This window comes from Delphinapterus leucas, chromosome 7 (assembly GCF_059928025.1).
Source record: "Delphinapterus leucas isolate spDelLeu-1000000601 "Yukka" chromosome 7, BTC_Dleu_Yukka2, whole genome shotgun sequence".
NCBI classification, from domain to species: domain Eukaryota; kingdom Metazoa; phylum Chordata; class Mammalia; order Artiodactyla; family Monodontidae; genus Delphinapterus; species Delphinapterus leucas.
The window spans coordinates 78,228,425-78,255,220 of NC_143135.1; the positions used below are offsets into that span (position 1 = coordinate 78,228,425).

At 41.6% G+C, this 26,796-nt stretch overlaps 1 protein-coding gene and 1 pseudogene across 1 annotated transcript; one reads left to right on the top strand and one right to left on the bottom strand.

Moving 5' to 3' along the window:
- Positions 1-9,414: 9,414 nt before the first annotated feature.
- Positions 9,415-15,351, top strand: LOC149748779 (MAU2 chromatid cohesion factor homolog; annotated as a pseudogene).
- Positions 15,352-16,372: 1,021 nt separating this feature from the next.
- On the bottom strand, positions 16,373-23,706 carry LOC149748780 (tripartite motif-containing protein 43-like). The gene is made up of 5 exons (XM_089915878.1): positions 23,299-23,706; positions 22,317-22,412; positions 20,070-20,092; positions 19,445-19,542; positions 16,373-18,312 (listed from the first exon to the last, which is right to left on the bottom strand). Exons 1-5 carry the CDS (start codon positions 23,704-23,706, stop codon positions 17,813-17,815), a joined length of 1,125 nt encoding a protein of 374 aa, XP_089772004.1. The 3' UTR covers positions 16,373-17,812.
- Positions 23,707-26,796: the final 3,090 nt, after the last annotated feature.

Sequence of the window (26,796 nt, forward strand, 5' to 3'; positions counted from 1 at the left end):
GAACCCGTGTCCCCTTCACTGGCAGGCGGATTCCCAACCACTGCACCACCAGGGAAGCCCTGGAACGTGCATTTTCAGACGCAGAAGACTGACTGATTGACAACTGTAAAACGAACAGACGCAGAAGGCACATGAAAGGCAGTGCAACACGACCAAAGCAGGATATTCCTTGTTTTTGATAAAGCAACCCTTTAGAATAGGAACTTTCTGGAGACACTGTGAAATGAATTTTCCTTGTAAAATTATTATCCATCTTCCACACATTTGATGAATATGTGCAATCTATCTACGATCCCCAGATGTGACGGCTCCATCAGAAAAAAATAAATAACGGTACCAGGTGCCATTCCTGCGCCTTGTCCCAAGGCAGCCAGTGGAAGCGTCTATTTTATTCTCTTCTCCCCTCATTAAACAATAACAGCGGCAGAGGAGAGCATTTGGATTTGAACAAATGGCGTCCAATACCTAACATGCGAAGCAACTCTTTCAAGCGTTAGATCCTAAGTGTCTGATGGTCCCAAGGATCAGGAGGGCTTATTTTTCTGAAGACGGCTGGCAGCAGGATCCCCCGTAGTCACCATCCCAATGCTGACGAGAATGCGTCATTATCCAGTCAGCAACTGGGGGGGTCCTCTCAGCTGGGTTCTTCATCACCGCCCGGTGGAAGCTGTTTTCCACATAGGACACCATCTGCCCCCGCGGCCCGGGCCAGGATGTCTGTGCGCCCTCGGCCGCCGCCTCCCGCCTGCGCGCTCCGCCCGCCCGCCTCGGCCCAACCAGCCAAACTTCAGCGGCAGGGGGTCGGCGGGGCGAGGGTCGCGCGGCGCCCGGCGGCCGGGAGCTCCTGCTTCCTCCGCCAACTTCGCTCCGCGCGGCCGGGAAGGCTCCCTCCGGACCCTGGCTCCACACGCCTCCCCGGCTGCTCTCGGGGACTGCAGCTGCGGCTCCTCCCGGCCCCAGCGGGCCGGAGTTATTTTTAGAGAGTTCGGTGAGAAGGTAGGATGCGGGGGTGGAGGGCACCAGCCTCCCGCTCTTCCGCGCGCAGGACCGCCCCCTCCTCTCCGGGGCTCGCGCCGCCGCCCGGGGCCCCCGGGGAAGCACTCGGGCACCGCGGCTGCCGTCTGAGGACCGACTCAGGTGCGGGCGCCGCGAAGTCGGGTCGCTTCGGCCGCCGTTCCCGTCGCGCCGAGGCTACGTCTACTGCGTTCGGCCAAGCCCTCCAACTGCTGCTGCCTCCCCTCGGGCCGCGCCGCCGCCTCCCCCAGGCGGCGCGCGCAAAGAGGCCAGAGCGCCGCCCCGCTGAGCCCTCGGCCGGTTGTTTCTCGGCAACTTCGTTCCCGGGCTGCAGGCGCGGGAAGGAAGGGGCCGCGGGCAACCGGGTCCGGACTCCCGGCGGCGGGCGTCGCGCACAGCCGCCCGGAGAGTGTTTGGGAAGCGGGCGACTCCCCTCCTCTTCCCCGCCTCTTTCTCCTCCTGCGCCTCTCCGCCGCTCCTCGGGGAGCACATCAGTGATGTTTTATGATGTTTCATACATTAAAATATTTAGGTCCTTATAGCACGCGGAACCATACCGAATATTTTGTAATAACCCATAAGGGAAAAGAATATGAAAAATAATACATTATATATATATATATGTGTATATATATATATATATGGCTGAATCACTTTGCTGTACACCTGAAACTAACAGTGACATTGTAAATCACCTATACTTAAAGTAAAAAAATAATAATTCTTTCACAATACAGTGGACCATACCAAAAAAACATTTAGATCCTTCAGAATTCAAAGATACATCTTGATGGTCATGTCTACACGTCAAACTTCTCACATTGTCAAACAGCTAGATATTGTGATTGCTTATTTCTTTACTGAAGGAAATCGTCTCTGTGGGAGAAAAGAATATTCCAGTCAAAATCAGTTTTTAAATTCCTATAAAGATTTCCTAACCAAGAGTCATCCACCTCTCCAACAGTTTTCCTTCTGTATATAAGAAAATCAGTTTTGTTGTGGTGTTAGTTTCTTCCAAATAGCTTGGACATCTGGAGTTTCATTCAGTTTATAACTCCAGGCAGTGTGTCCTAATTGTTCTGAAAAATCAATCAGTAATACTACCAGCCAGTGATTGACTTAACAAAGGGTAGTTAATTAAGCTTTTCTACTTTCATTATTTCATTTAACCATTCTATCAGGATTTCTTGTTCAAAATTACCCTGCTGGTAAATGTGGGAGCCAGAAATCACAATTTTGACCAAATTAAAATCCACAAGTCATAAGTTTCCAAGATGAGACAAAATGCAAGCAACATGTTCTCTAAGTATGTTAATTGAGTCCACAAGCATTTTCTGGTAAATTTACAGTTCAAGGAACAATCTATCAGCTTGGGGATGTAATGGCTAATAAAACAACATCCTTATAAGAGATAATAAATAATTAAAAAAAAAACCACGGTTGTAAAAATGAAGAAATGTACACAATGCCACTTCGTCTGTCCCTCACGCATGATCTAGAAAATGCCTTTATTGCAACTCACTGATTAAAATGCATGAAAATGTGCATATACAAGACACAGTCACAAACTAAATATTCTCCTTTGATATCCTTTATCTCAAACAGAAATCACCATTAAAAATCAATTTCTGAATATATGAGTTAATAGGATTAATCTTTGTAAAAGTGGGTCGGCTTTCAGTCTTCTTATATGAGTATAGTAAGTTTTTAAATTTGCCCTCCTACCTTTATTATTGACACCCTTGTATTTAAAAACAAAACGTTAAGGAGAAGGGATTATTCTAAGTTCTTTGGAACTACTATCAAGAACTCCTTCCCATTGTGAAATGATGTAACTCTCATGTAATGACAACACCAGAAAACAAATAATGCTTTTAAACTTTTATTTTGTAAAAAACATTTATTTGATCTGAATTTCTATACCACATGAATGGTCACTCTAATTTCTGATACTTATGCACAGTTACAAATGTCACTTTTCTGTAGACACCTTCATTATTGCTTGCTCTAAGTCAGAGGTTTCTGAAGAGTCATTTACCAACACTCAAAAACAATTTTTTTCTCAAATAATTTACTGCATTATCTACTTATCTTTTGCCAAATATTCTCTAACATACACACATATTACCACTTGTAACACATTTACATGAGTAGAGCAAAATGCTCCTAACCCATTTTTAGGATCTACACTAAGTAAAAAATTACCCGATCCCTGGAAACTACTTTCTGAGCCCTTATAATCTATATAAACAACCAAGGAATTCATAGATAATAGACCTAAAATTAATCATCAAATTATTCCAAAACTATATAGCAAGACAAGATGGCAAAATAATTCATAAAAACGGGTGAAAGAATGTAGTAATTTTTAAAATTTGACAAATGAAAGCATTGCATAGAAACTACCTCAGTTTGCTGATAAATTAAGATTATTATATTATTGTTTGTTTTGGGAAAGTAGCATGGACTCCTCTTATGTAAACTGTGTATTTACCTAAGGAATATATATATGTAGTCTTATCAATGCCTGCTGGGGAAGTAATAATGTGAAGTCAGCCCAAGATCAAGGCTTCCAAGTTTGGTAATGGAAGCTTTCAGAAGTCACTGTAGTCGGTGAGCTCCAAACACCATCACTCTGTTCTGAAGAAGAATGAATTTGCCTCCTTGAATCTCCTTATATTGAGTCCTTGAAGACCACACCCACTTCTTTCAAGTGAGTGCATTTCAGGGGTCTTTGGATGGGTGTTAATATGGGTAATTAGATCTCTTAAAATCAGAGGGAAAGATCTATTTAACACCCTGGCTAATCTTCATGAACACAGCTCCACAAACATCATCTCATCAAGAGACACAGATTTTACAACAAACCCACCCATGAATGCCACCTGTATATCTAAATTTCTGGACATCAAGGACTTTTACAACTTACAAAAAAGCTAGAACACATTGTTTCATCAGTTAGTGACTTTAGAAAACCTGTTGGAAAACTCGGAAATATTTTACCTGAGGTTTGTTTATATTCTGTATTGGAGGATGCGCTTTATTGATTGATTTATTTTTGTATTTCATTGTAAGACTTTAACGTAACAGCACTTTTGGCCACCAGAATGGAGATTTCTCCTGTCCCTCACACTCCATATCAAGCCCCCCAAGGCCTCCCAGCGAGAGCAGAACTGGAGATTCTCTGCCTGGTGTGCCTTAAGCCAGCTAAGGGGGAGCAGTAGAGAAAGGATGAGATGCCCCAGTTCAGCAACCCTCTGGGCCAAGGGAAGGGGAGTTGTACTCATGTATGGAGTTTATATCGACTTATGTCTCAGTCCATTTAGTTCTCTGTTTATGGGGGGAGTTATTTGCCACCTTGAGCCAACCTCCATCCTAGTTACCACTGGTTCCAAATATTCTTCGTGCAGTCACGGAAAACCAAACTGTGGATTCTGAAGAATCAGCTCAGAGCTTGGCACAGCGTTCTTAGAGCACTGCCTTGGCTATGCAGAAACCCTTGGGTCCAGCAAAAGTCTGAGCTGGATGAGAGATGGAGGGAGGGAGCCCCATTTTCCAGGATGTCCCACTTGGTGCATATGCATAATTCCCCTAAGAGGTCACCATTCCTCTTCTTCCTTTGAGGTCTGGGAGTTTCCCTGGGTTTAGCTATTAAGGGATAGGGCAGGAGGTGCCTTTTGGTTCTGGAGCCATAGGACAGGGTCTCAGCTGGAGGAGACCCTGCTGAGCAGGTAACTATTCATGGGGCAGAGTGTGGGCAAAATGGATTGTCACCTTTTGGAAGCAGCAAGTCCCCCAGTTCTCCTGACCCTCCAACATCACTGCATGGAGTCAGTAAAATGGGCAAGGTGTGGACTATGGGAATTCGGAATGAAGGGAAGTGAGAGCCTAGTAGTTGTGGGGATGGGGGCAGAGCACTTTTTCTGTCAAGGTCGCTGAACAGAACATTCTCCCCTCTTTTTTTTTTTTTAATATGTTTATTTATTTATTTATGTATTTATTTATTTGGCTGTGCCGGGTCTTAGTTACAGCATGTGAGATCTAGTTCCCTGACCAGGGATCCAACCTGGTGCCCCTGCATTGGGAGCGTGGAGTTTTGGCCACTGGACCACCAAGGAAGTCCTTCCCTCTTAAATTCAGAGAAAAAAAGCAGTGATGGGTGGAAGAGTTGCCTGTGTCCTGGGCAGTAGAGCATTTCTCTGGTGTTCTCCAGATATACCCAATCCAATCCTACAGGTAGAGGAGTCTGCACATTTTTTTACCTCCTAGAATTTCTCCTATCAGGAACTCCCAAATTCCCCACCTGAACCGGGGGCTGCTGAGCTTTTTCTGCCTGGGTTGCTTTTCCCCTAGGTGAACCATGTCAGCACCATGACAAGGTCCAACAACTATAAATATCAACCAGCCTTCCATGTCTCTATGAAGTTAAATGTTTGCCAAAGTGTGAGGATAAGAATATTTATTAGCAGTTTGCTAGCTGTAGTTAGACATTTTAAATATTTGACATGTGGTATGTTGACCTCAATTTGTACTCTTGCTCTGACCTCATAAATATTTTTATTTTTTTTTAAATATTTTGTATTTTAAAAAATCTTGGTAAAGTATGACAGTCACAGGAACCAGCTGGGGGCGCCCTGTACAAGTCGTCAAGTGAAGCTTTCCTTTGACACCCACCTCTTCCCATCCTAGTGCCTGCTCCCCGTCCAGCTTCTTTGAAAATTGCTTTTGTCCTCTGTAACTACTGATGAAATAAAATTTATATTTTAAGGCAGGACAAGAGAAATTAAACGTAAATTTCCCTTTCAGTGTCTGTTTAGGCCTCCTCTCCCCACAATGTGCGGTGTGCATGTGCATTACACATTAACCAGAGCTTCTGATGCTTCTTACTCAGCTCTTCATAATTTTAAGTGTGATCATTTAAGATTAGAGTGTAGTGAATTCATACTTTTCAGGATGTGAAGATCTAAAATTTTGCATATGGTTGTAATAGGACGTGTTCCTAGTACATCTGAACTTATCAGTTGATGTGGTTCAGTGCAGGCCACCCTAAAATGTGCCACTTTGACATTCTGGTTATACTTAAGAGACAACCAAGGAGGACACTCTGAACCTTCATTGTCCCCCTGAAAGCAGGAAATAAATCTCCCATACAAAAGGTATCCTCCTGTTAACAGAATGTAGAGAGATATTCTAACCACCAAAGATAGGAAACTGAAAGCTAAGAAGGCTGCATAAACAAACTGTGTTAGTTTACTAATTTAATACCCTAAGACAAAACTTCTTTGTTTTGTCAATTTTTCACAAATGTATTGTTTCTTGTCTAAAAGGTATAAAAGCTGCCTACTTGGGTCACTTCTCTGAGTCTCATTTTTCTATGAGCTCCCATACATATGAATCAAATTTGTTTTTCTCCAGTTGATCTGCCATATGTCAATTTAATTATTAGAGCAGCCAAAGAACCTAGAAGAGAAGAAAGAAAAAATTTTCCTCCCCACACACCCATTAACAAGATACGTGATGAATTAACTATGACTTGAGTCTGCTATGCTATGAAGTAATTCCCGGGGCACATAAAGCCTGATCATCGCTGAGGTAGGGCAAAGGGAAGAAAAAAACAAATGGTAAGTGCTCATGCCTGATCATTCAAATCTTCCACCTTGAGGTGAGTAGGGGATGTGTGAAGAATTTTAAACCACTGATTCTCAAACTTGCCGGAGCGTTGGAATCATCTGAGGAGTTTTGGAAAACAGCGATGCCTCTGTCCCATCAGAGAAGTTCTGATGTAATGTTCCGGGGCATAGCCTAAAATTGGGGAGTTTTAGAAACTCCCCAGGTGATTCTAACGTGCAGTCAAGTTTGAGAACCATTGTCCAGATTTAAACCTAAAATGTTCCTCCGTTTCTATATGTACATTCACCATTCCACAGTTTTTAAAATTAGATTACTCAGAACTTGATATATTGATAGATAATATGTTATTGATTAAACAGAGTTCCATATATACCTATATATGGCATGGTCTGGCACAATATTTCTTTGATTATACATCTAATTTCACCTGGCACACATATGCATTATTCTTTTTGAGTTGAAAATGTGGCCCCGTCCTGCCTGTGTTGCCAGATTGGCATTGACAGTAGTGTGTCTATTAAAGCTCTCTAACTTTCATGTACTGGGATCCTGACTCATTAAAATCAATAATTTTCATGACTCTCAGAGAGAGGGCTAGGTAGCATTGGTGCTTAAATCTTTGTCCTACCACCTGAGAAGCAGATTTTGCTGTCTGAGAGTAGGATACTGGTCACTGTAAACTTTGCTAAATATCCAATTTAACCTTATTTTTTAAAGTGTACTTATGTTGAAATGTGCTGAATAAGAATGAGAATTTTATCAGAATATAAGGCTACTGCTTTTAGGTTTCATCCCATTCCTGCTATGTCCCCTTACTGAATTAAGTAATTTAGTTGACCTCCATTGTCTATTGAAGGCCAAGTATGTGCCCAGGATACCATATGTTTCTCTCCATTTCTCTCATCAAATTGGTGGATGCTTAGATGCTTGGATACTACTAGACTGAAAATAGTAAGAAGGTAAGGACAGTATTTTTTTAATTACTATATTCCCACTATCTTACACATGCTTAAAACGTAGAATACTATAAAAATGTGGTGAATGAATGGATAAATAAATGAAAGAGCGAATATAAACAATATTTTTCTGGCATTAACAAAGTTTTCCAAAATACAGGTTAACATAATAGGACTGAAAATAATAAATCATAATGTCAACAAAATGTAAGATAGAAACTTATTTCCAGATTCATAGGCCGAGGAAATTCTATTAGTTTGAGATTTGAAATGCCTATACTGTAATTTTATTCTACAGGTTGGATTTTGAAATTTCCTCAGGATGGCAAATATATATTAGTGGAAGATAAATATTCCTAGTGATGGGAAACAGAAAACAAGACTTAGAATGAGACAGTCAGGATTTACTTTTATTGATTTATTTTTATTTGTAAAATTTTTATAGGAGTATAGTTGATTTACAATGTTGTGTTAGTTTCAGGTGTACAGCAAAGTGAATCAGATATGCATATACTTATATCCACTCTTTTTTAGATTCTTTTCCCATATAGGCCATTACAGAGTATTGAGTAGAGTTCCCCGTGCTGCACAGTAGGCCCTTATTAGTTATCTGTGTTATATATAGTAGTGTGTATATGTCAATCCCAATCTCCCAATTTATCCCTCCCCCACACTTACCCCCTGGTAACCATAAGTTTGTTTTCTACATCTGTAACTCTATTTCTGTTTTGTAGATAAGTTCATTTGTACCCTTTTTTAGATTCCACATATAAGCGGTATCATATGATATTTGTCTTTCATGAGACAGGATTTAAACAGGCATATATATAAAATCACTTAGCATTAGGTGATATAAACATCATGCACTGACAAAAACAAAACAGATTTGCATTTGAAAGGGTAATACACACGATTGAGAATTCACATTTCTAGAAATAGAGTGATACATATACCCTGTAAGAAAGAAGAAAAAGAAACTGAATAAAGAAGGAAACAAAGAAAAGAAAGAAACCAAGAAACCAAGAAAGAAAAACAAAATACCTTGGTATATGGTCATGGGATAAATGGTTACTGAAATGTGAAAAAATTGCATAAACTGTAATGTGCTAAATACCGTGAAACTGGGAGTTCACTTCTTTCAGATACTCAGGGCAAGTGAAAATCTGTCGAATGAGTTAGGGGACAGGCTGATTTGCTCTAACAAAGACTGTGACTCAGAGGCTGGTTTTCTTTTTTCTTTCTTTTTTTTATCGGGGGCTGCCCTGAGTGGCATGTGGGATCTTAGTACCCTGACCAAGGATGGAACACTGAAGTGGAAGAGGACCGCCAGGGAAGTCCCCAGAGGCTGTTTTTCTTTCACGTGTCCGTTCATATATAACAGGTAATCAAGAGGAAGATTGATATCTTCAATAACTGGCTTTTTTCTAAGTGCACAAAAAAGAGCTTATTGATGCCATCTCTTAGCCATCCTGAGAAAATATCCTGAGCAAGGGCATCTAAGTGTAAGAAAATAATGTACTGTGTTCCAAAGCAGTTGTGTTTCCACCCTGTTGGGTCAAGATTAGGCACATGACACACCAAGCTTCAAAACTTATCTGGAAGTGCTGGATGCACATTAAAAGCTCTTGTTTGTTTGTTTTGGTTTGGTTTAGAAGCCAAAAATTCAATGACAGGAACAGCAGAAGAAATATACATGAGGTTATGTTCCATGAAAATAAACTGATCTTCAACAAGAATGATGTCATAGTGTTCTGGGCTAGAACCAGGAATGAGCTCTCCAGAAGAGTAAACTCTGCTTTTCACCATCGTCAAGATGTCGAGTGTTTACCTTTTCAGCATCTGGCTCCTAAGGGTCATGGACAAGGAATATCTACTTATCTTTGAATCTCTGAAATAGAAGACTAAGTCAGAATTGATTCTCCAAATTTGGAAATACTGATCAGAAATGTGCCCTTATTCTGTCCATCTATATTACCTAGCTTTCATAGAACACGTTCTCTCTACTCTTGTCCCCTGTTTCATGTAGCCCTTCATTAACTAACAAATTTCTTTATCAGCTTCTTTTGACAAACTGCATCTCTCCAGGTGATCTCAGATTGTATAATTTTACTTTATTTGCCTTCAACTCATCACTTCTTTCCATTTCCACCTAAAATTCCTGAGTGCTTTCTGTTGACACTCAAATTTCAGTGAGCAACAGTCATTACACCTTGAATTTCATAAGCTTAATTTTGCCCCTTTTCAAAGAAAGTTTTATAGCTAATATTCTTCTTATTTAGTTTGCATTTAGTTGTACATACTGGCAGAATTAGCTACTGTGGGCCTTTGGACTTGTCTTTGATTGGAAGGTGAGGAAAATGTGTACTGGATACATTTTCGTAGCTATAATATCAAGAATTTCTTATTCTAAAGACGTTTCTACATCTTTCAGTTTTGATGACCTTTATTAGAATTAATGTCATCTGGGTCATATTTACAATTGAGTAATAAAATCAAGGTGAGACCACTGGGAACATTGCCAGTTAAACCCATCATGTGAGTCTTCTCATCCCCAGAAGAGGTTATTTATTTATTTAGCTGGTCACTTTTCTTGTGTGTGTGTGTGTGTCAGAGATTTTTCAAAAGAAGATTCTGCAAAAAAAAAAAATCTTCAGAGAAGATTATCGATGGAAATAAAAAAACTGATACAGAAAATTCAGCATATGTGTAGTTTAAAAAGGGAGATAAACATGTAAAACAGAGAATGTATAAAGTGAGAAGAGAACATGGCCCATGATAAATTCCTGGGAAAGCTATAATTTTAAAGAAACATTAAGGAAAATGAGCAGAATAATGGCAAAATAAAGGAAATAAATGGTACTTTGAAAGCATAAACTGAGTGCTTACCATGTGAGCTCGATTTTACCAGCACCGTATAGTTGACCTTTATCACTGCAGCTAAAGATACTAAGAATTAGCGGAGATGACTGCCCAGGTTCTCCTCCTGTCGGCTTTCCTTTGATTCCTTGCTAGTGACTAAGGATTCAAGATTATGTTAAATATAGTTCCTGTTATTAGATAATGAAAAATGCAGAAAATATGATTTTCGTCCCCAGCTCAACTCCTGATGTGTGATTTTGGTCAAATTTCCTCATATCTCTTTGATATTTTATTACATTTTTAATAGAATATTTTTTTAAACATTTTATCTCTTAATATTCTATCTTTTTTATAGGATTTAATTTCTGTTCACCTAAAACATTTGTCTTTTAGAGCATGAAAACTTTCAAACTTTGGGGGACTCTGAATTGTACAAGCATGCCACTGTTTTAAAGGGAAGGGCTTAAGTTTATTGCTTTCTTACTAGAGAAAATCATAAGGAAATACCTTTTTTTTAAAAGATAGGAAGAAAATCTACAAAAAATTGGAAGAAGAGAGACTTGTTGCTGTGTGGAAAGGAGATTAGTAGCAATTGTTTCCTTCAATCCCATTTTAGGAAAAGCATCATTCACTCTGTGTTACTTTATCTGCAGCCACGAGGAATTCTTCCTATGTGAGTTTCTCCCCTCACCAATGGTTCATTTCCAAGATACCTGGGAAACATCCACAACTAACCTGCATTAACATAATCCTTTTAAGTAGAAAAATCACATTTACTGAAAGGAAGCAGCCTGTGAAAATCAAAAAAGGATGATGAAGAAAAATTTGTCTGTTATGTAGAGCCTTGTGCTTGGAAGATCAGCACAGTTTCTAGAGAGTTAGAGTCCAGGGAAGCTTCTCATATGGAGTGAAGGAACCATTGCCTCAGTAAATGTTCAGACTAATCTGACATCATTTCTCAACAATTCTGTGGTAACATTGTTCTTCATCAACCAGGTAAAAACATACAATAGAGTCTATTATTTCCCTCAACATCCTATCCTTGAACACAAATCTGTAATTCTGTATATATCAAAAAGTGTGTCTTGTTTTAGGTAATGTGTGGCTGGACTGTGTAACTAATTTTTTTTGTATTTCTCTTCCATATTATTATTTATTTATATTCTTATATGCAAGTTTTCCACTATCTTCTGTGTTACTGCCTTACATGCTCTAGATTTTATATATAACTTTAGGAATCAGTTAGCATATCTATATAAACTATTTTATGGATCTTGTTGTCAATGAAAATTCAGTTAACAATCAAGGTAAGGAAAAAAAAGAGCATTTTACTCAAGCCAAACTGAGGAGTATAACCCAGGAGACGGATCCTCAGACGCTCTGAGAACTATTCCACCTGTTAGAAATGGAAGGAACAGTCACATAAATTTTCAGGACAAAGGGATCATACATCAAAATGACATATTGTTATTTTATATAAAGTTCACCAAAGATATACAGTCCAGGTAACTCATACAAAGTTAGCAGCAAGTCGTTATGATCCCTTACAGAGTTGAGAAAGAATGCTCTTCTTCAAGAAGTTACATTGCCAACATTAGAAGAAAGGGAAGAAAACCATCGTTATGCTGGAGTGGGCACCCCCATGTTTGAGGAGGTCTAGTTAGTGTGGAATGCAGATGCACACTGCACATGAGGGAGGGAGAGAGGAGGCCCAGACAAACACAGGAAGAGAATTTTATGTTTAAATTTTCTTGTCATACCTAAAAATACAAATATTATTTCATCATTATCAATGTCTCACCTACTTTTTTCCATCAACTAGTGCAGTGGTTTCAAATGGGGGTGATTTTTTCTTCCAGAGGGCAATTGTTGATATGTGTAAAAATTTTTGGTTGTAACAGTTGGAAGTTACCATTGATATTTCATGGGTAGAGACCAAGGATTCTGCTAAACATCCTACAAGGCAGACCTACAAGAAAGGAAAAACCAGTCCCAACTGTCAATTGCTCTGATGTTGAAGAAGCCCTGAAGTAGAAAATCTTAATATAGATGAATAGTAAGACTTTTAATTAGCCAGTAACAGGAGAGAACAGGCAGCAATAAATGGAAAGCTAAGAATGAAAATAAAATGTTGTTGGTCTAAGATTTATATGGGATTCCCTGAAATCACTCTAGATGATTAAATTCATATCTACTAGCAAACAATATTTTTACTTGGAATTTCGTCACTGTGATTTAAGACTTTCTGCCTTTCAATCTGTAAACATATTTTCAATACTGTGAATAATACATCTGAATACATTCCTTGCTTATTTTGTTGCTTATTTATTGACACTTGTTTTAGGTACTGAGGAGTAGCCATGAACAAGACAGACATCATGCCTACCCTTATGAAGGCTATAGTCAGGGAGCAAGGAACTGAATAAATGCTACAGGAATCGTAGTTAAAATTTGAGTCAGTGTGTGAAAGGGGAAAAAAGGGAGTATATTAAAGGAAGATAAAATGAAGTATAAACTTAGGCTAGTGTAAGGGAGTGGCATTTGAAGACAGACTTGAAGGGTAAATAGGGTGAGGTAGGTGGAGATCCTGAGGTGGGAACGAGGTCAGGTACAGGACCTAGAGGAAGACTGGAAGGACTGGAACAGATCACCACATTCCCCTATTCTTCCTCACTATGGATCAGTTTTAGAAGATTCCACACTACAGAACCACACACCACCAGGGAATCTTAGATCTCGGGAAAGGAACAGGATTTTCTTGAGCATGGCTAATTTTCAGGTAGCCTGGCATCTTGCATCAGAATTTGGATGTAGTGATGCTTGCTGTCCGCTAATTCCAATGTACTGTATCTTCCTTCTTTGTCCAGAGTCAGGAAACCTGTATCCAATGGAAAAGACTTTTTGCACTTGTAGATTTTAGAGACAAAGACTCTTTCTCAAAATGAAGGCTTTATAGAGCCTTGAGCATAATAATGTATCACCCAAAGAATTTCAATTAACTTTATCACCCAGCCATTGGATACAAGTTCCATAAAGGCAGGTATGCTGCAGGATTTTCTTCATAGCTCTGTCACTGCTAACTAGGTCTGTACCTGGCACTCAGTAAAGACAGGGTTTAATCATCATTATGATCAAATATCCTTTTTTATAACATATTTAATTTACTTATTTCATTGTGACAGGTCTTAGTTGTGGCTCGCTGGCTCCTTAGTTGTGGCATGCACACTCTTATTTGGGGCATTCATGTGGGATCTAGTTCTTTGACCAGGGATTGAACCTGGGCCCCCTTCATTGGGAGCATGGAGTCTTAACCACTGTGCCACCAGGGAAGTCCTGATTGTAATATCCTTTTAATCTCTTGGCTGTACCATCCTCCAGCTCTCTACGTGCTCGCACAGACATCACTCACCCAGCATTCCTCAGCAGCCTCTTCCGTGGAACGGTGTCTGTGAGCCCTGTGCTCCTGACCTTGAGAGCAGACAAACAGAGCAAGCTCTTGTTGGCTTCACAGAAGATCTTTGTCTCCTTATGGGTCCCACACATATGTCCCTCAGAGTTCAGGAATTACCCGAGATTTTCTTTTCTGGCAATGGACACCAGATTCTTCAGAAAACAATTGGTTTTGAGGTTTGTTTGCTCTGATCGTTGCCTGCACACTGGGCAACTGGCAGAGTCTTCAGCTTGCCCCCAGAGAAGACAGAGACAGCACCTACAGAAGCTGTGTCCACAGCCTATGGTGACTGGGTCTAGAAGGTAATTCAGGCACACAAGGCAGGTGAGCTCTTTCTGGAAGGCTTCTGGGATGTCTGAGTTCATTTTTTCTGAGGGAAGGAAATCAGGAGTTTATTCCTCTTCCCCAAAGACAAAAGAGGCCCAAGGACCAAGAGGACTTGGTGTCAGCCTGCGACCTCCTGGGTGTGGAGGCCGAGAACCCTCCGGGTGGTGGGATCTGAGTACACACGGCCACTGGTCCTGCTCAGCAAAGGGATGCTGCAGCTGACGGAGCGTGAGTTGCAGGAAGTCCACCCATTGCTGACTCTCTGTGGACAGATAGTTGAGAACTGGCATGGGAACCCCATCCAGAAAAGAGTCTCTGTGTGTCTTCTTCCTGGTGCTCCAGGTTACCCACTACCTGGGTGCTGGTCAGGTAAAGAGCGTGAAGCGGTGCCTGAAGCAGCTGTCGCAGTGCATCCATACCATCTCCATACTGCACCTGAGAAGACAGTGCCCAGCAACCACGCCAACCTCTTCCACTGGCTGCCCAAGGAGCACATGTGCTTGCTTGTCTACCTGGTGACTGTGATGCACTCCATGCAAGCCGGCTACTTAGAGAAAGTGCAGAAGTCCACAGACAAGACCCTCATGTAGCTGGAGAAGCTCCGGGTGCACTACTGCAGCCCCATCCTGTCCTCCTTCCAAGTAATCCTGCTTGAGCACATCATCACGTGCAGGCTCGTGACAGGACATAAGGCCACTGCACTGCAGGAGATCTCCCAGGTCTGTCAGCTGTGCCAGCAACCCCCCTGGCTCTGCTCCGACCACTCAGCATACACTGCCGGGCTTGTATTGTGTCTCTGTCAACTGCATGGACAGTGCTAAAGCCCAGTTCACCACAGCTTTGCGGCTCACCAGTCACCAGGAGCTGTGGGCCTTCATGGTGACCAACCTGGTGAGTGTGTATATAAGGGAAGGAAGTAGACACCAAGAGGTACTATTCAGTTTGTCGGAGAGGATCAGTGCAGACCACAGCTTCCCTGTCAGCTCGCACTGCCTGCTAACAGCTTTCCAAGTGCTTAGGCTCTTCATCTTCCAGGGACGCTATGAGGAGGCCAGTCACACTTTACATCATGTTTGTCTCTGCGTATTTCTTGAAGCGTTTCTTTGCTTCTAGGGCATTTTGTACATAGAACAGTTGAAATAAGAACCTCAAAACTTACCATCGGGCTTCCCTGGTGGCACAGTGGTTGAGAGTCCGCCTGCCGATGCAGGGGACACGGGTTCGTGCCCCGGTCCGGGAAGATTCCACATGCCGCGGAGCGGCTGGGCCCGTGAACCATGGCCGCTGAGCCTGCGCGTCTGGAGCCTGTGCTCCGCAACGGGAGAGGCCACAGCAGTGAGAGGCCCGCGTACCGAAAAATAAAAAAAAATTAAAAAAAATTAAAATAATAAAAAAAAAAAAATAAAACTTACCATCTGTCCTGAAGTTAAGGTGCTTTTAGTGACCACTCTGTTATCTATGTATATGTAAAGTTAAGGATAAGTTCTTAAGTGTACACTTAAAAATTCAGTACTTGATATTTAATATTCCACTCTAGCTTTATGGAAGCCAACCCGTGTGTACCTGCATGCATGTGTGTGTGCGGGCTTTGAACCTCCCCTTCACTGCAGCATCTTTCCATTACATAAAGCTGTTGTAAATACCTTCCTGTGAGTCCAAATTCAGAGCCTCACAGTTTCTCAATCATAAGAACTTAAGAGAGCCAGCAAGGAAGGCCCCAGGGAGACATTACCACTAGTGTCATACAGCTAAGTGTTTAGAAAAAACAGATAAATAAAAGTCCAAACTTTAAGCACACAGGGGTGTGAGGGAGTAGCAGAAATATTCCTGTTGATAGGTAAATTATTGAAAGCTGGTCAGACCCCTCGTGTGTGCCTCCCACTTCGTCCTGTCGGCAGTGGGGCCCTCAGGGTCTAAGGTTCTGGGGGCTCAGGTCCAGGAGTGCCAGGTTCCCTCACAGACGCATCTTACCCTGTTGGGTCCTCACAGTTGCCCGTGGGTGAGGCCAGGGTCTTCCCACTGGGGTAAGCACTCCCAGTTCCAGTTATTGGGAACACAGGCAGGGAAATCGGAAAGGGCCACTGGGCACAGAGAGTAAATTTGTTGGTTGCGTTGTCTTTGTTTCCTTAAAGGGTTTTTAATAAGCATGTTTGGCATACTTCTTTTAATGGGTTTGTAATGTCCTATATATATATATATATATATATATATATATATATACATATATACATATATTGTGTGTGTGTGTGGTACGCGGGCCTCTCACTGTTGTGGCCTCTCCCGTTGCGGAGCACAGGCTCCGGACGCGCAGGCTCAGCGGCCATGGCTCACGGGCCCAGCCGCTCCACGGCATGTGGGATCTTCCCGGACCGGGGCACGAACCTGAGTCCCCTGCATCAGCAGGCGGACTCTCAACCACTGCGCCACCAGGGAAGCCCTAGGATGCAGTAAGTTTTATAACGTAGGCTGGATAGTAAATTTAATTAACCAGTATTGAAAAACTTATCATAATATATTCAGGAAGTAGATTTAGTGGTGGAATTACAATGGTGAATATACAATTCAGTGTGGGGCAGCAACATTTAAATAAAAAACCAATGCTCTATTGTATGATGGTAAAATGGGAACAGACAATGTTCCCTGTCCTAACATCTCATCCTTCGTGGCCTAGGTGATGATCCTAAGTAAAATTAAAATAATATAAAACAATAACATAAGACCACCATGATTGCAATAAACACAATCACCCTCACACTTCTAGTATCTACACTAACAGAGCCTCCAACACACAGATGCACTTTTCCGAGATAATTAAAAATCAACTGGGCTCAAGCTCAATGTGTGTAATCTAATCAGTTTTTGACATCCACCTTCAAATCCTGAAAATTTAAACTTTTAGATTCTAGTCCCTAAGTTTTATTGCAAATCTCCTTTCCAATAAGATAACTGTTTTCTCTATTTATTAATTTATTCAGGCAAAGATTTGTTCAGTGCCCCTCATGAGGCACTTCCTTTCTTTAGGTCTTTTCCCTTATATTATTGTAAAAGAAAAGGACCTGCAAATTCTGGGTTCTCTAAGAAAAGAAGACTTATCTCCGTCTCCAGGGTCAGTGGAGATTTCTCTGTCAAATCGGTTTTCACCCTGAGGGTTAATTGATGTGTAGGACAGAGTAGATCATGAGGAAGGAGGAGAAAGTTGGGGGCTGACGTGGGTCTGGTTGGTGACCACGTCTGTCCATGCTGTGTAAGCCCTGGGTTCCTGTACTGGTATCAGGAAGTGGGAAGCACACGCCCACACTTCGGTGAGTTGAGCAAGCTCACAACACAGGTGAACAGCCACGTCACATATTCCAGACAAATGTCTGTCAGGCAAGCTTTTATTGTCAGGAAGATGGAAGACACCAACAAAATTTGCATTTGACACTGTCTTTATAACAAATAGCAATAAAAGGAGGTTCCATTGCAGTAGAAAGAGCCTGAAGACAATGAAGTAACCTTGATTTGCTGCAGCTGAGAAGGGTTCCCTCAGAGAAGGAGTCCTGAGCATCCAGTCCGGGTCCTGACTTAGCCCTGCTCACGGGTGGCCAGAGCAAATGAAAGGCCTGACAGGGAAAGTGAACAAGCCATCCTCGTACCTCCAAAGGAGGGAGCGCCTGGCAACGTCCACAAAACCCATACTCCCACTGTCAAAATCAAGGAACACGCCAACCCTGCCCTGAGGTTTCTCTATGTACAGAGGAGTGTTCGGGATGGTGGTCCAGAGACGGTAATGATGACCCTCCTTCACACACACAAGGAGAAAGTTGTCCCTGTTGGATTCCTTCAGTATGCCGTCATCCTTCCTTGTCCAGGAATCCTTACACACACCTACAGCCCAGTCCCAAGAGCTGTCCACATCCACCTCCCAGTACTGTTTGCCAGAAGTGAAGCCCCGGGATCCCCATGCAGCAAAATACTGCGATGTTCTGCCATCCAAAGACACATAGAGGGTGTCATGCTCATACTTCAAACTTCTTGCATCATCAAACAGCCTGATGTGCTGGCTGCTTACTTCATTATGGAATGAAATTGTTACTGTGGAGAGATGAGAGAATACTCCAGTCAAAATCAATGTTAAAAATAAAATTATGTCTATGAGAGAAGAGGGTCCACCTAGGGTCTCACTGGGAGAAAAAAAAAACACAAAAAAAACTCCTTAAGATTATAAGAAGTGCAGTTCTAACTGGAAACATTGGATTCAAATCTTGCCGGGATATCTGCTGAGGAAACGGATAACTAGTTACCATGGAAAACACTTCCTAAAAATTCAGAGATTATACACGATAGGTAGGTCATGGCTACTTCTGGCTGGGTACTTTTCCTGACAGCTAAAAGACTGGACACCGGGCACTGATCACCAAGACCATGACAATATAACTCACCTCCACCTCCACTACCACTGCTCAGGGAAAAAAAATACATTGTAGAGTAGAGAACTGGTGATCATTCTAGCATCTCAGTTAAGTTAGCAAATGGACACTGCAAAAACAAAGCCTAAGGATGGCTTCTTAAAAGTGGTTTCCTTGTAGGAATTTCCGCCTTTGATATGTGGTTCCAACGTGAGGCCTAGTCTTCCACTTCCTGCTACGTTATCCTCCAGAGTTAGGTTGATCATGAAGCTCTATGTGGCTCATCAACCACCAATTTGCTTCCTTGTTGTTGTTCACAAATCCTGGTTTCTGCATCTAATTTTTGTGGCTTATATATTTTTTTCTGATTATGTCAATGGAAAAAAACACATCATACATTCAATTGCCAAGAAACTTTCAAGCAAAAATGTTTTTGACCTCTAAGTAACTGCACTTAGACCCTGAAATTGGAGTATCCTGGATTAATAACCCGTTTTCTAGAATTCAGTGAACAACTGACATTGTATGTGATGCTATTTCTAGGGCTCAAGGAGCCATTTTTGGAGCATGCCCTTTTTTTCATTATAGAAATTATTTATCAAATTTATAAGTAAGTTATAAGGCCTGAATCACATCTATCCCTGCACCAGCCTGCATGTATTTTGTAAGGATTTTAATGACTCTGTGACTACACATGTCTATACCTGCCTATTTGCAGGCTGTTCTGTACAAGGTGAGAGATGAAGAGGGAAAGATTGTCTGTGGAAACGTTATTGAAGGACCTTGCAGGGTGGACACACCGATGGGGTGACACTCACCTCGGAAGCGGTTGAGCCAGTCCATCAGCCCAGTGATGGGTCGTGCACGGAGTTCCGGCAGCAGAGGCTGAGGCATGTGCAGCTGTGCTGACTCGCTCCTGTCAGGAGGAAGACGCGGTTAAACTTTCTGCTGGCCAGGACTTCTTAACCACAGCCTTTAAGAAGAAGTCAGCATCCTTCAGCTCAACTCTCTTATCAAAATCCTTTTCTCCACAATCATGGGATGGGATCATGCCTTTCTTAGGAAATTTTTTCTCACTTTAATTCACGACCTGATTTCACCCCCATTTCTCAGAGACACTTGCCTCTCTCACCTAATGCTTGGGAAGTACTAGTCCTTGCAGTTCAGTGTGTTTATGATTTTGAAATTTAAATCAGAAAAAAACTGGCCTTTTAGAAACTTCTGCATTGAGCTCTGCAGCACATACATCTCTAAGCCACAGGAGCAAACTTCTGATGCTCAGTTCTGATGCAAACGGAACAGGAAATCATACTCAGCAAAACAGGCCCCACACAAGCACACACAAGCCATGTAGTATTATCTAGTAAGTTATGTGTTCCCTTTGTTAAATGCAGCTTGATCTCTTTCACAGCGCCCTGGTCAGCATCACAAGATTAGACTTACCATTTCAGTTTGTCTCCCAATTCCTGTCAAAAATAGAATAAAAAAATAAAAGGTTAGACTTCTTCATAAATAGCCAACCAGGATTTGGTTTGGGGAAAACTTCAAAAGACATCTAATCACCACCACAAGAAAACAGTCTGGAAAATCCGTTTTCCTTTTTCTCCCTAAAGAAAATTCTGGCACGATGTGTTGAAAGAATCTAAATTCTTAATAAATTAACAAACCTGAGGGTGAAAGAGAAAGAGCAAGAGAGAGAGAGAGAGAGAGAGAGTGAGAGAGAGAGAAAGGACAAAGGTAGTGATTGTGCATTGCTGCAACCCTCAGCTCTCTGTAAATTCGTCTTTCCTAGGGCTTGTCCAAAAGGGTAATATGCCCCTCCAAAAAGGCAACTCAAACCTAGGATATCCCAACAGGAGGTGGAAATATATGAGCTTTTGCCAAGTTTCTCCCATTGCCCAGCTGGAGATCAAAAAACTGAATGACAATACATAAGTTGTTCCTTTCTGGTTTTGACAGAAGCAAGCTACAAAAGGAGATTTTGAGAAGGGAATATTCCTGGGGAGTCTCCATAATAACAATTCTGTAAAGCTTGTTCAATCATGGTTTGGATGAGTTGCATTTCATCTATAATATTTCCAACTAGGAGAGACTCCCACCTTAGAATGCAAGAGATGAATAAATATCCCCCTGGTACCATTTAATGGTCATTGAAGGTGTGAGCTTCAGAGAAAATATTTTCAGTCCTCAGTTCTTACCTGGAGTAGCTCCACATCTGGTTTATAGGACATTTTCATGAGCTCTTTGTATATTACTTTGAGGTCTGTCTTCTTTCCACTCATTTCCTCTTGTCTTTTTCTGATTTGCTTACAAATCTTTTACAATACTCCCTAAGTAGTAATTTTCTTCCTCCTGAAGAAATGGAGTTACCATCTGATAAGTTTTCCTAATCATGTCTCCATATCGATACACGTAGAACTGTTGTGAGATGGATTTCAACCGCATTTAGTTTGCTCTGATTCATGTTCTCTCCCAAGAAGCTACATCCATCCCAAATTCGTATCTTCTAAGAAATCAATTTATTCCTCTTTCCCTCACTTATTTTTCATTGTTTTTAACTACATCAAGAGCCAAATCCACCCTTTCCTCAAACCACTTTCATCAAATTCATGAGTTCCTGAAACATCTGGAGAAAATCTTTTCATGGATCATTTCTTTCATATGCCTGCTTTCAAATCTGAAAGACCCCATGCAAGCAATTGAAATGTATGGGTGATTCCTACTTCATATGCAATATCCTCACCTCAATGTTAATAAGTAAATTCGTTTCTCATCTCAATCCTCCCAAACTCCACAGCCCGAGTTTCTCTCTGAGCAGCCATGTTCCATTTTACTCTCAGGGTTAGTATCCTCAGGAAAGATCTTCCTAAGAATCTCACCTACTGCCCTCAAACAGGTGCCAATCCCCATAGCCCTTTCTTTCTGCCCTCCCTTTTTGTATAAACAGGTTCTGTCCTCCCTCTGAGGCCACAGCCTCCTTCCCATATTGTTTGGAAGGTCATTCATCCTCATTCCATTGCATATTCCCTCTCAGTATTGATGGATTGACTTTCTCACTCTCCATCTCTGTCTTTCTCCTTGTTCCTTTTCTCCCTGAGGTTTTTCTTTAACATGTCACATTTTCTCCTACTTGAATGAATATCACTCTCTAGCTAGTGAGCTGTCACTTTTCACGATGACAGGCACACCCCTTAAATTCCTGTTCATGTCTCCTTTGTATCACCTGGGCTCATGTACTAATCAGACTGAAGCACTTGTGGTTCCCAATGATATGCCCTTTACTTTCTGGAATGTATGACTTACAGAAATCTGTGCCTGAAATAACCCACGGATTTTTAAACACCCACTTGATCTTCAGACGTGAGATTGATCTTAAACATGAGAAATTTTCCCTGGGATCCCGAATCATGGGCGTGGAATCGTCCACATCACTCCATGTGCCTCCACCTTAGCACTTGTGCCACATTCTTCTAGTGGATTTTTGTTGTGGGTACTCATCCATTAGATTCTAAAAAACCCAAGAGGCGGGGTTTGTGGGTTCAAATGATACATAGACAACGTTTTTCAATGGTGCTCAACCCATTCTCAGAATTTCATGGCCCATGATGGTTTCACCTCAATTATTCAGGGACAAGTTTCTAGCATGTCTGCCTCAACTTGTTTCAAAGAGAAATACATGCTCATTCTTACCATCCAAGGGTCAGTTCCTCTGCCATTTTTCTTGAGATTTCTTTCAATTTCTTGGATCTTTTCCCATAAAGATCTCATTTCGTTTGCCAGCTTCTCCTGTAAAATAATTGAATTTTAACACCAGAAAAGCAAATAGATTGAGGTTTCAGAACCCAAACGATGGAGTGTACCCAGGGATGTCAGGTACAGGACCTAGAGGAAGACTGGAAGGACCGTAACAGATCACCACATTCCCCTATTCTGCCTCACTATGGATCAGTTTTACAAGATTCCACACTACAGAACCACACACCATCAGGGAATCTTAGATCTCGGGAAAGGAACAGGATTTTCTTGAGCATGGCTAATTTTCAGGTAGTTTGGCATCTTGCATCAGAATTTGGATGTAGTGATGCTCGCTGCCTGCTAATTCCAATGTACTGCATCTTCCTTCTTTGTCCAGAGTCAGGGAACCTGTATCCAATGGAAAAGACTTTTTGCGCTTGTAGATTTTAGAGCCAAAGACTCTTTCTCAAAATGAAGGCTTTATAGAGCCTTGAGCATAATAATGTATCACCCAAAGAATTTCAATTAACTTTATCACCCAGCCATTGGATACAAGTTCCATAAAGGCAAGTAAGCTGCAGCATTTCCTTCATAACTTCGACATTGCTAACTCGGTCCGTACCTGGCACTCAGTAAAGAGAGGGTTTAATCATCATTATGTTCATAATATCCTTTTTTAAAAAATATTTATTTAATTTATTTATTTCATTGCACCAAGTCTCAGTTGCGGCTCGCTGCCTCCTAGTTCTGGCATATACGCTCTTTGCATGCATGTGGGATCTAGTTCCCTGACCAGGGATCGAAGCTGGGCCCCCTTCATTGGGAGCATGGAGTCTTAACCACTGTGCCACCAGGGAAGTCCTGATTGTAATATCCTTTTAATCTCTTGGCTGTACCATCCTCCAGCTCTCTACGTGCTCACACAGACATCACTCACCCAGCATTCCTCAGCAGCCTCTTCCGTGGAACGGTGTCTGTGAGCCCTGTGCTCCTGACCTTGAGAGTAGACCAAACAGAGCAAGCTCTTGTTGGCTTCACAGAAGATCTTTGTCTCCTTATGGGTCCCACACATATGTCCCTCAGAGTTCAGGAATTGCCCGAGATTTGCTTTTCTGGCAATGGACACCAGATTCTTCAGAAGAAAATTGGTTTTGAGGTTTGTCTGCTCTGATTGTTGCCTGCACACTGGGCAACTGGCAGGGTCTTCAGCTTGCTCCCAGAAGAGACAGAGACAGGACCTACAGAAGCTGTGTCCACAGCCTATGGTGACTGGGTCTAGAAAGTAATTCAGGCACACGAGGCAGGTGAGCTCTTTCTGGAAGGCTTCTGGGATGTCTGAGTCCATTTTTCTGAGGGAAGGAAATCAGGAGTGTATTCCTCTACCCCAAAGACAAAAAAGGCCCAAAAGGAATATCAGACTCAGATTGTCACTGAACAATACACTGCTTTAGGAAGGATTTTTCATTTGACGGAAATGGAAAACTGAGACACAAAGAGAACTCTCAAGAGCTGCAGAAAATTTTCCCAGCTGCCAAACCAACACAACTTCTTGCCCTCCTTTCCCTACGTAAAGGAGAACCTCAGGTTTGTTGAGATCTTATTTTCCTGTAGATAACATGAGCCTCAGGAGTTTGACCTAATTTATAGCTCTGTGTGGTGGGTCCTGATTGCCCTAAACAATCAATCATGATGCTCAATGCCAGTCATTGATTTAGCGCCGCATACTTGACTAAGCTTGTATTTTTATTATTTCCTATAATTGTCAGGCATTTTTCTTTGGATGTCCTTTTTTATCTCATTCTGAATCTAGATCCACACTGTTTTTCTTTGCAAATCACTTTCTGAATAATTCAGAGATAATGAAGAGGACCCTAAACATTGTCAGATTGGATCCTATTCTAACCAGAAGCAACTTACATGGATATACTAATCGGTTGAGTTTGCCTTCCTGTCTCATCTGTAGCACACTCATCCATCAAACCAGAAATGAAAGAGAATGGTTATATCTTCTTAGTCTTTAAAAGTGTTATCAAGGGGCTTCCCTGGTGCACAGTGGTTGAGAGTCCGCCTGCCGATGCAGGGGACACGGGTTCGTGCCCCGGTCCGGGAAGATCCCACATGCCGCGGAGCAGCTGGGCCTGTGAGCCATGGCCGCGGAGCCTGGGCGTCCGGAGCCTGCACGTCCGGAGCCTGCGCTCCACAACGGGAGAGGCCACAACAGCGAGAGGCCCGCGTAACGCAAAAAAAAAAAAGAATGTTATCAAGCACCCCTTTCACCTTGTGGTAAGATGCAGTTTGCATGTAATGGTAGTAATCAGCGCCAATAAACAAATCATGCTTTTTAAAACTGATTTTGCTAAAATATTGGGTCCTAGTGTCTGTAATAGTTAAGTACAGAGGTTCCTCAACTTTCTTATATTTCTGTATGTACACAAGTGTCACTTTTCTCTTGCCTAATCATTTCTTAGTTTCTTTAAAATTTCAGTCAGAATAACCCACATTTCTGAAGAGACAAAGTTTGCTTCACTTTAAAACAATATTTTCTCCCAAATTATTGCATGCATTACCTAGTTCTGTTGTGTAGAATATTATGTCTGCTGTGTATACAGGCACACTCCACTTTTAAAGTAGACTGTAATAGGTACTGCACATGAAGTCAAATAGTCCTAAAAATTATTTTTAGGCTCTACATCAAACACAAACAGATAAGATATCAGAGAACCACTTTCTGAGTCTTTGTAATGCATAGGAATAACTAAGAGATGAACAAAATCAGATAACTAAAACTAATCACCATATTAATTCCAACATGTATGCCAAGACAAGATGGCAATACAGAAATACAGTCATTTCACTAAGTTGGCACACAAGATTATTTCAATGAAACAGCCTCAATTTTCTGTTAACATTAGGAAATTGTGTTTTTTTCCCCTCAGGAGAGTCCCATGAACTGCTCTATGGTGAATTGTATACTCACTGAAAGTGCTGTAGAAACAATCCTCGCTGGAGAAGTAATAAGACAATGTCCGCTCGGGGATCAAGGCTTCCAAGGGTGGTGGTGGTAGCTCTCAGAAGTCTCCAGAGCCAGGTGAGCTCCAAACACTGGCTCTCAGTTCTGGAGAAGAATGAGTTTGGCTCCTTTAGTGTCCTTACATTGAGCTCTGAACCCCACCCGCTTTTTCCAAGGGATTGCATTTCACCAGTCTTCTAATAGGGTTAATATGGATGATGAGATTTCCTGAAACCTAGGACAAGGCTGCTTTAACACCTTGGATAATCTTCATAAACCCATCTCTGCAAACATCTTCTCACCAAGAACCACTGATTATACCACAAAGCCACCCTCAAGTGGGCCTTCATATGTATTTCTAGATATCATGGATTTTTATTTTTAACTTACCAAAGAAGTTGGAAAGATGATTTCATCACTTAGAGAGTTTAGCAAATGTCTTGGAAAACTTGGAAATCTGATCAAGCTCCCTAGTGTCTCCCAGCAACAACAGGACAGGAGATTCTCTGCCTGGTGCTCCCCAACCCAGCTCAGGGGGGAGAGTAGAGAAAGGCCCGAGCACAGAGACCCCTTTTGGACAATGTCATGTATAGTTTGCTTTGGAACAAAACAGAAACAACAATAACCACAATGGGAAAACTAGGACAAAGAAACATTTTGAAGAAATAACACATACCCTTACGTTCCTTTCCTGATATATTTCTCACTGAACAATCAACTTGAGAATGCAAAGTTTTTGGAAGGAGTGAGAATCATGACCCTGTCTTGAAGTCTTCCAAGATACATGTACCATATATATATATATATAATGTTTCCAGTGGTTGATGCTCCTAAATGTTTATGAACATGATTTAAAAATGACCTTGAACTGCAAAAGCACAACCTCTCTCTCATGGGGGACCACAATTGTTACAAGCATTCCCAAGGTCATTATTTTTCAATTCTTAACCAATTTCCCTAGCACCCTTCTTTTCTAAGTGAAGTATGGCAATATAGGTTAATTACTACAATAATAATAATTTGTGTTCCCAATTAGTCATAAAGTGGTTTTGGGAATGCTGACATGAAAGTGATTTGATTTTATTTCTCTGTTTTTCTATATTTTACATATGGCAGCAGTCACTAAAATCAGAGCACCAGATGCAAATGTACAGTTTCCTCTTCAGGAGACACTGACACTCTGGACCTCCTCAGTGGAAGAGGTTGAAGACAGCACTAGCCCAGAGTTCCCTGGAGAGGATGACATTGGGCCTGTAAGTGTGTGTTTAATTAGGAGCCTGCCCCTCAAGCAGCAGCTAGGAAGACACAGAAGTGTAAGCTCTCTAGTTTAAAATCACGATAAAAGACTTGACTTATGTCTGCAAAACTGCCCATGGTATCACTTGGATTAGTTTAGTGCCTGATTGAATAATCAGAGGTGTGTGC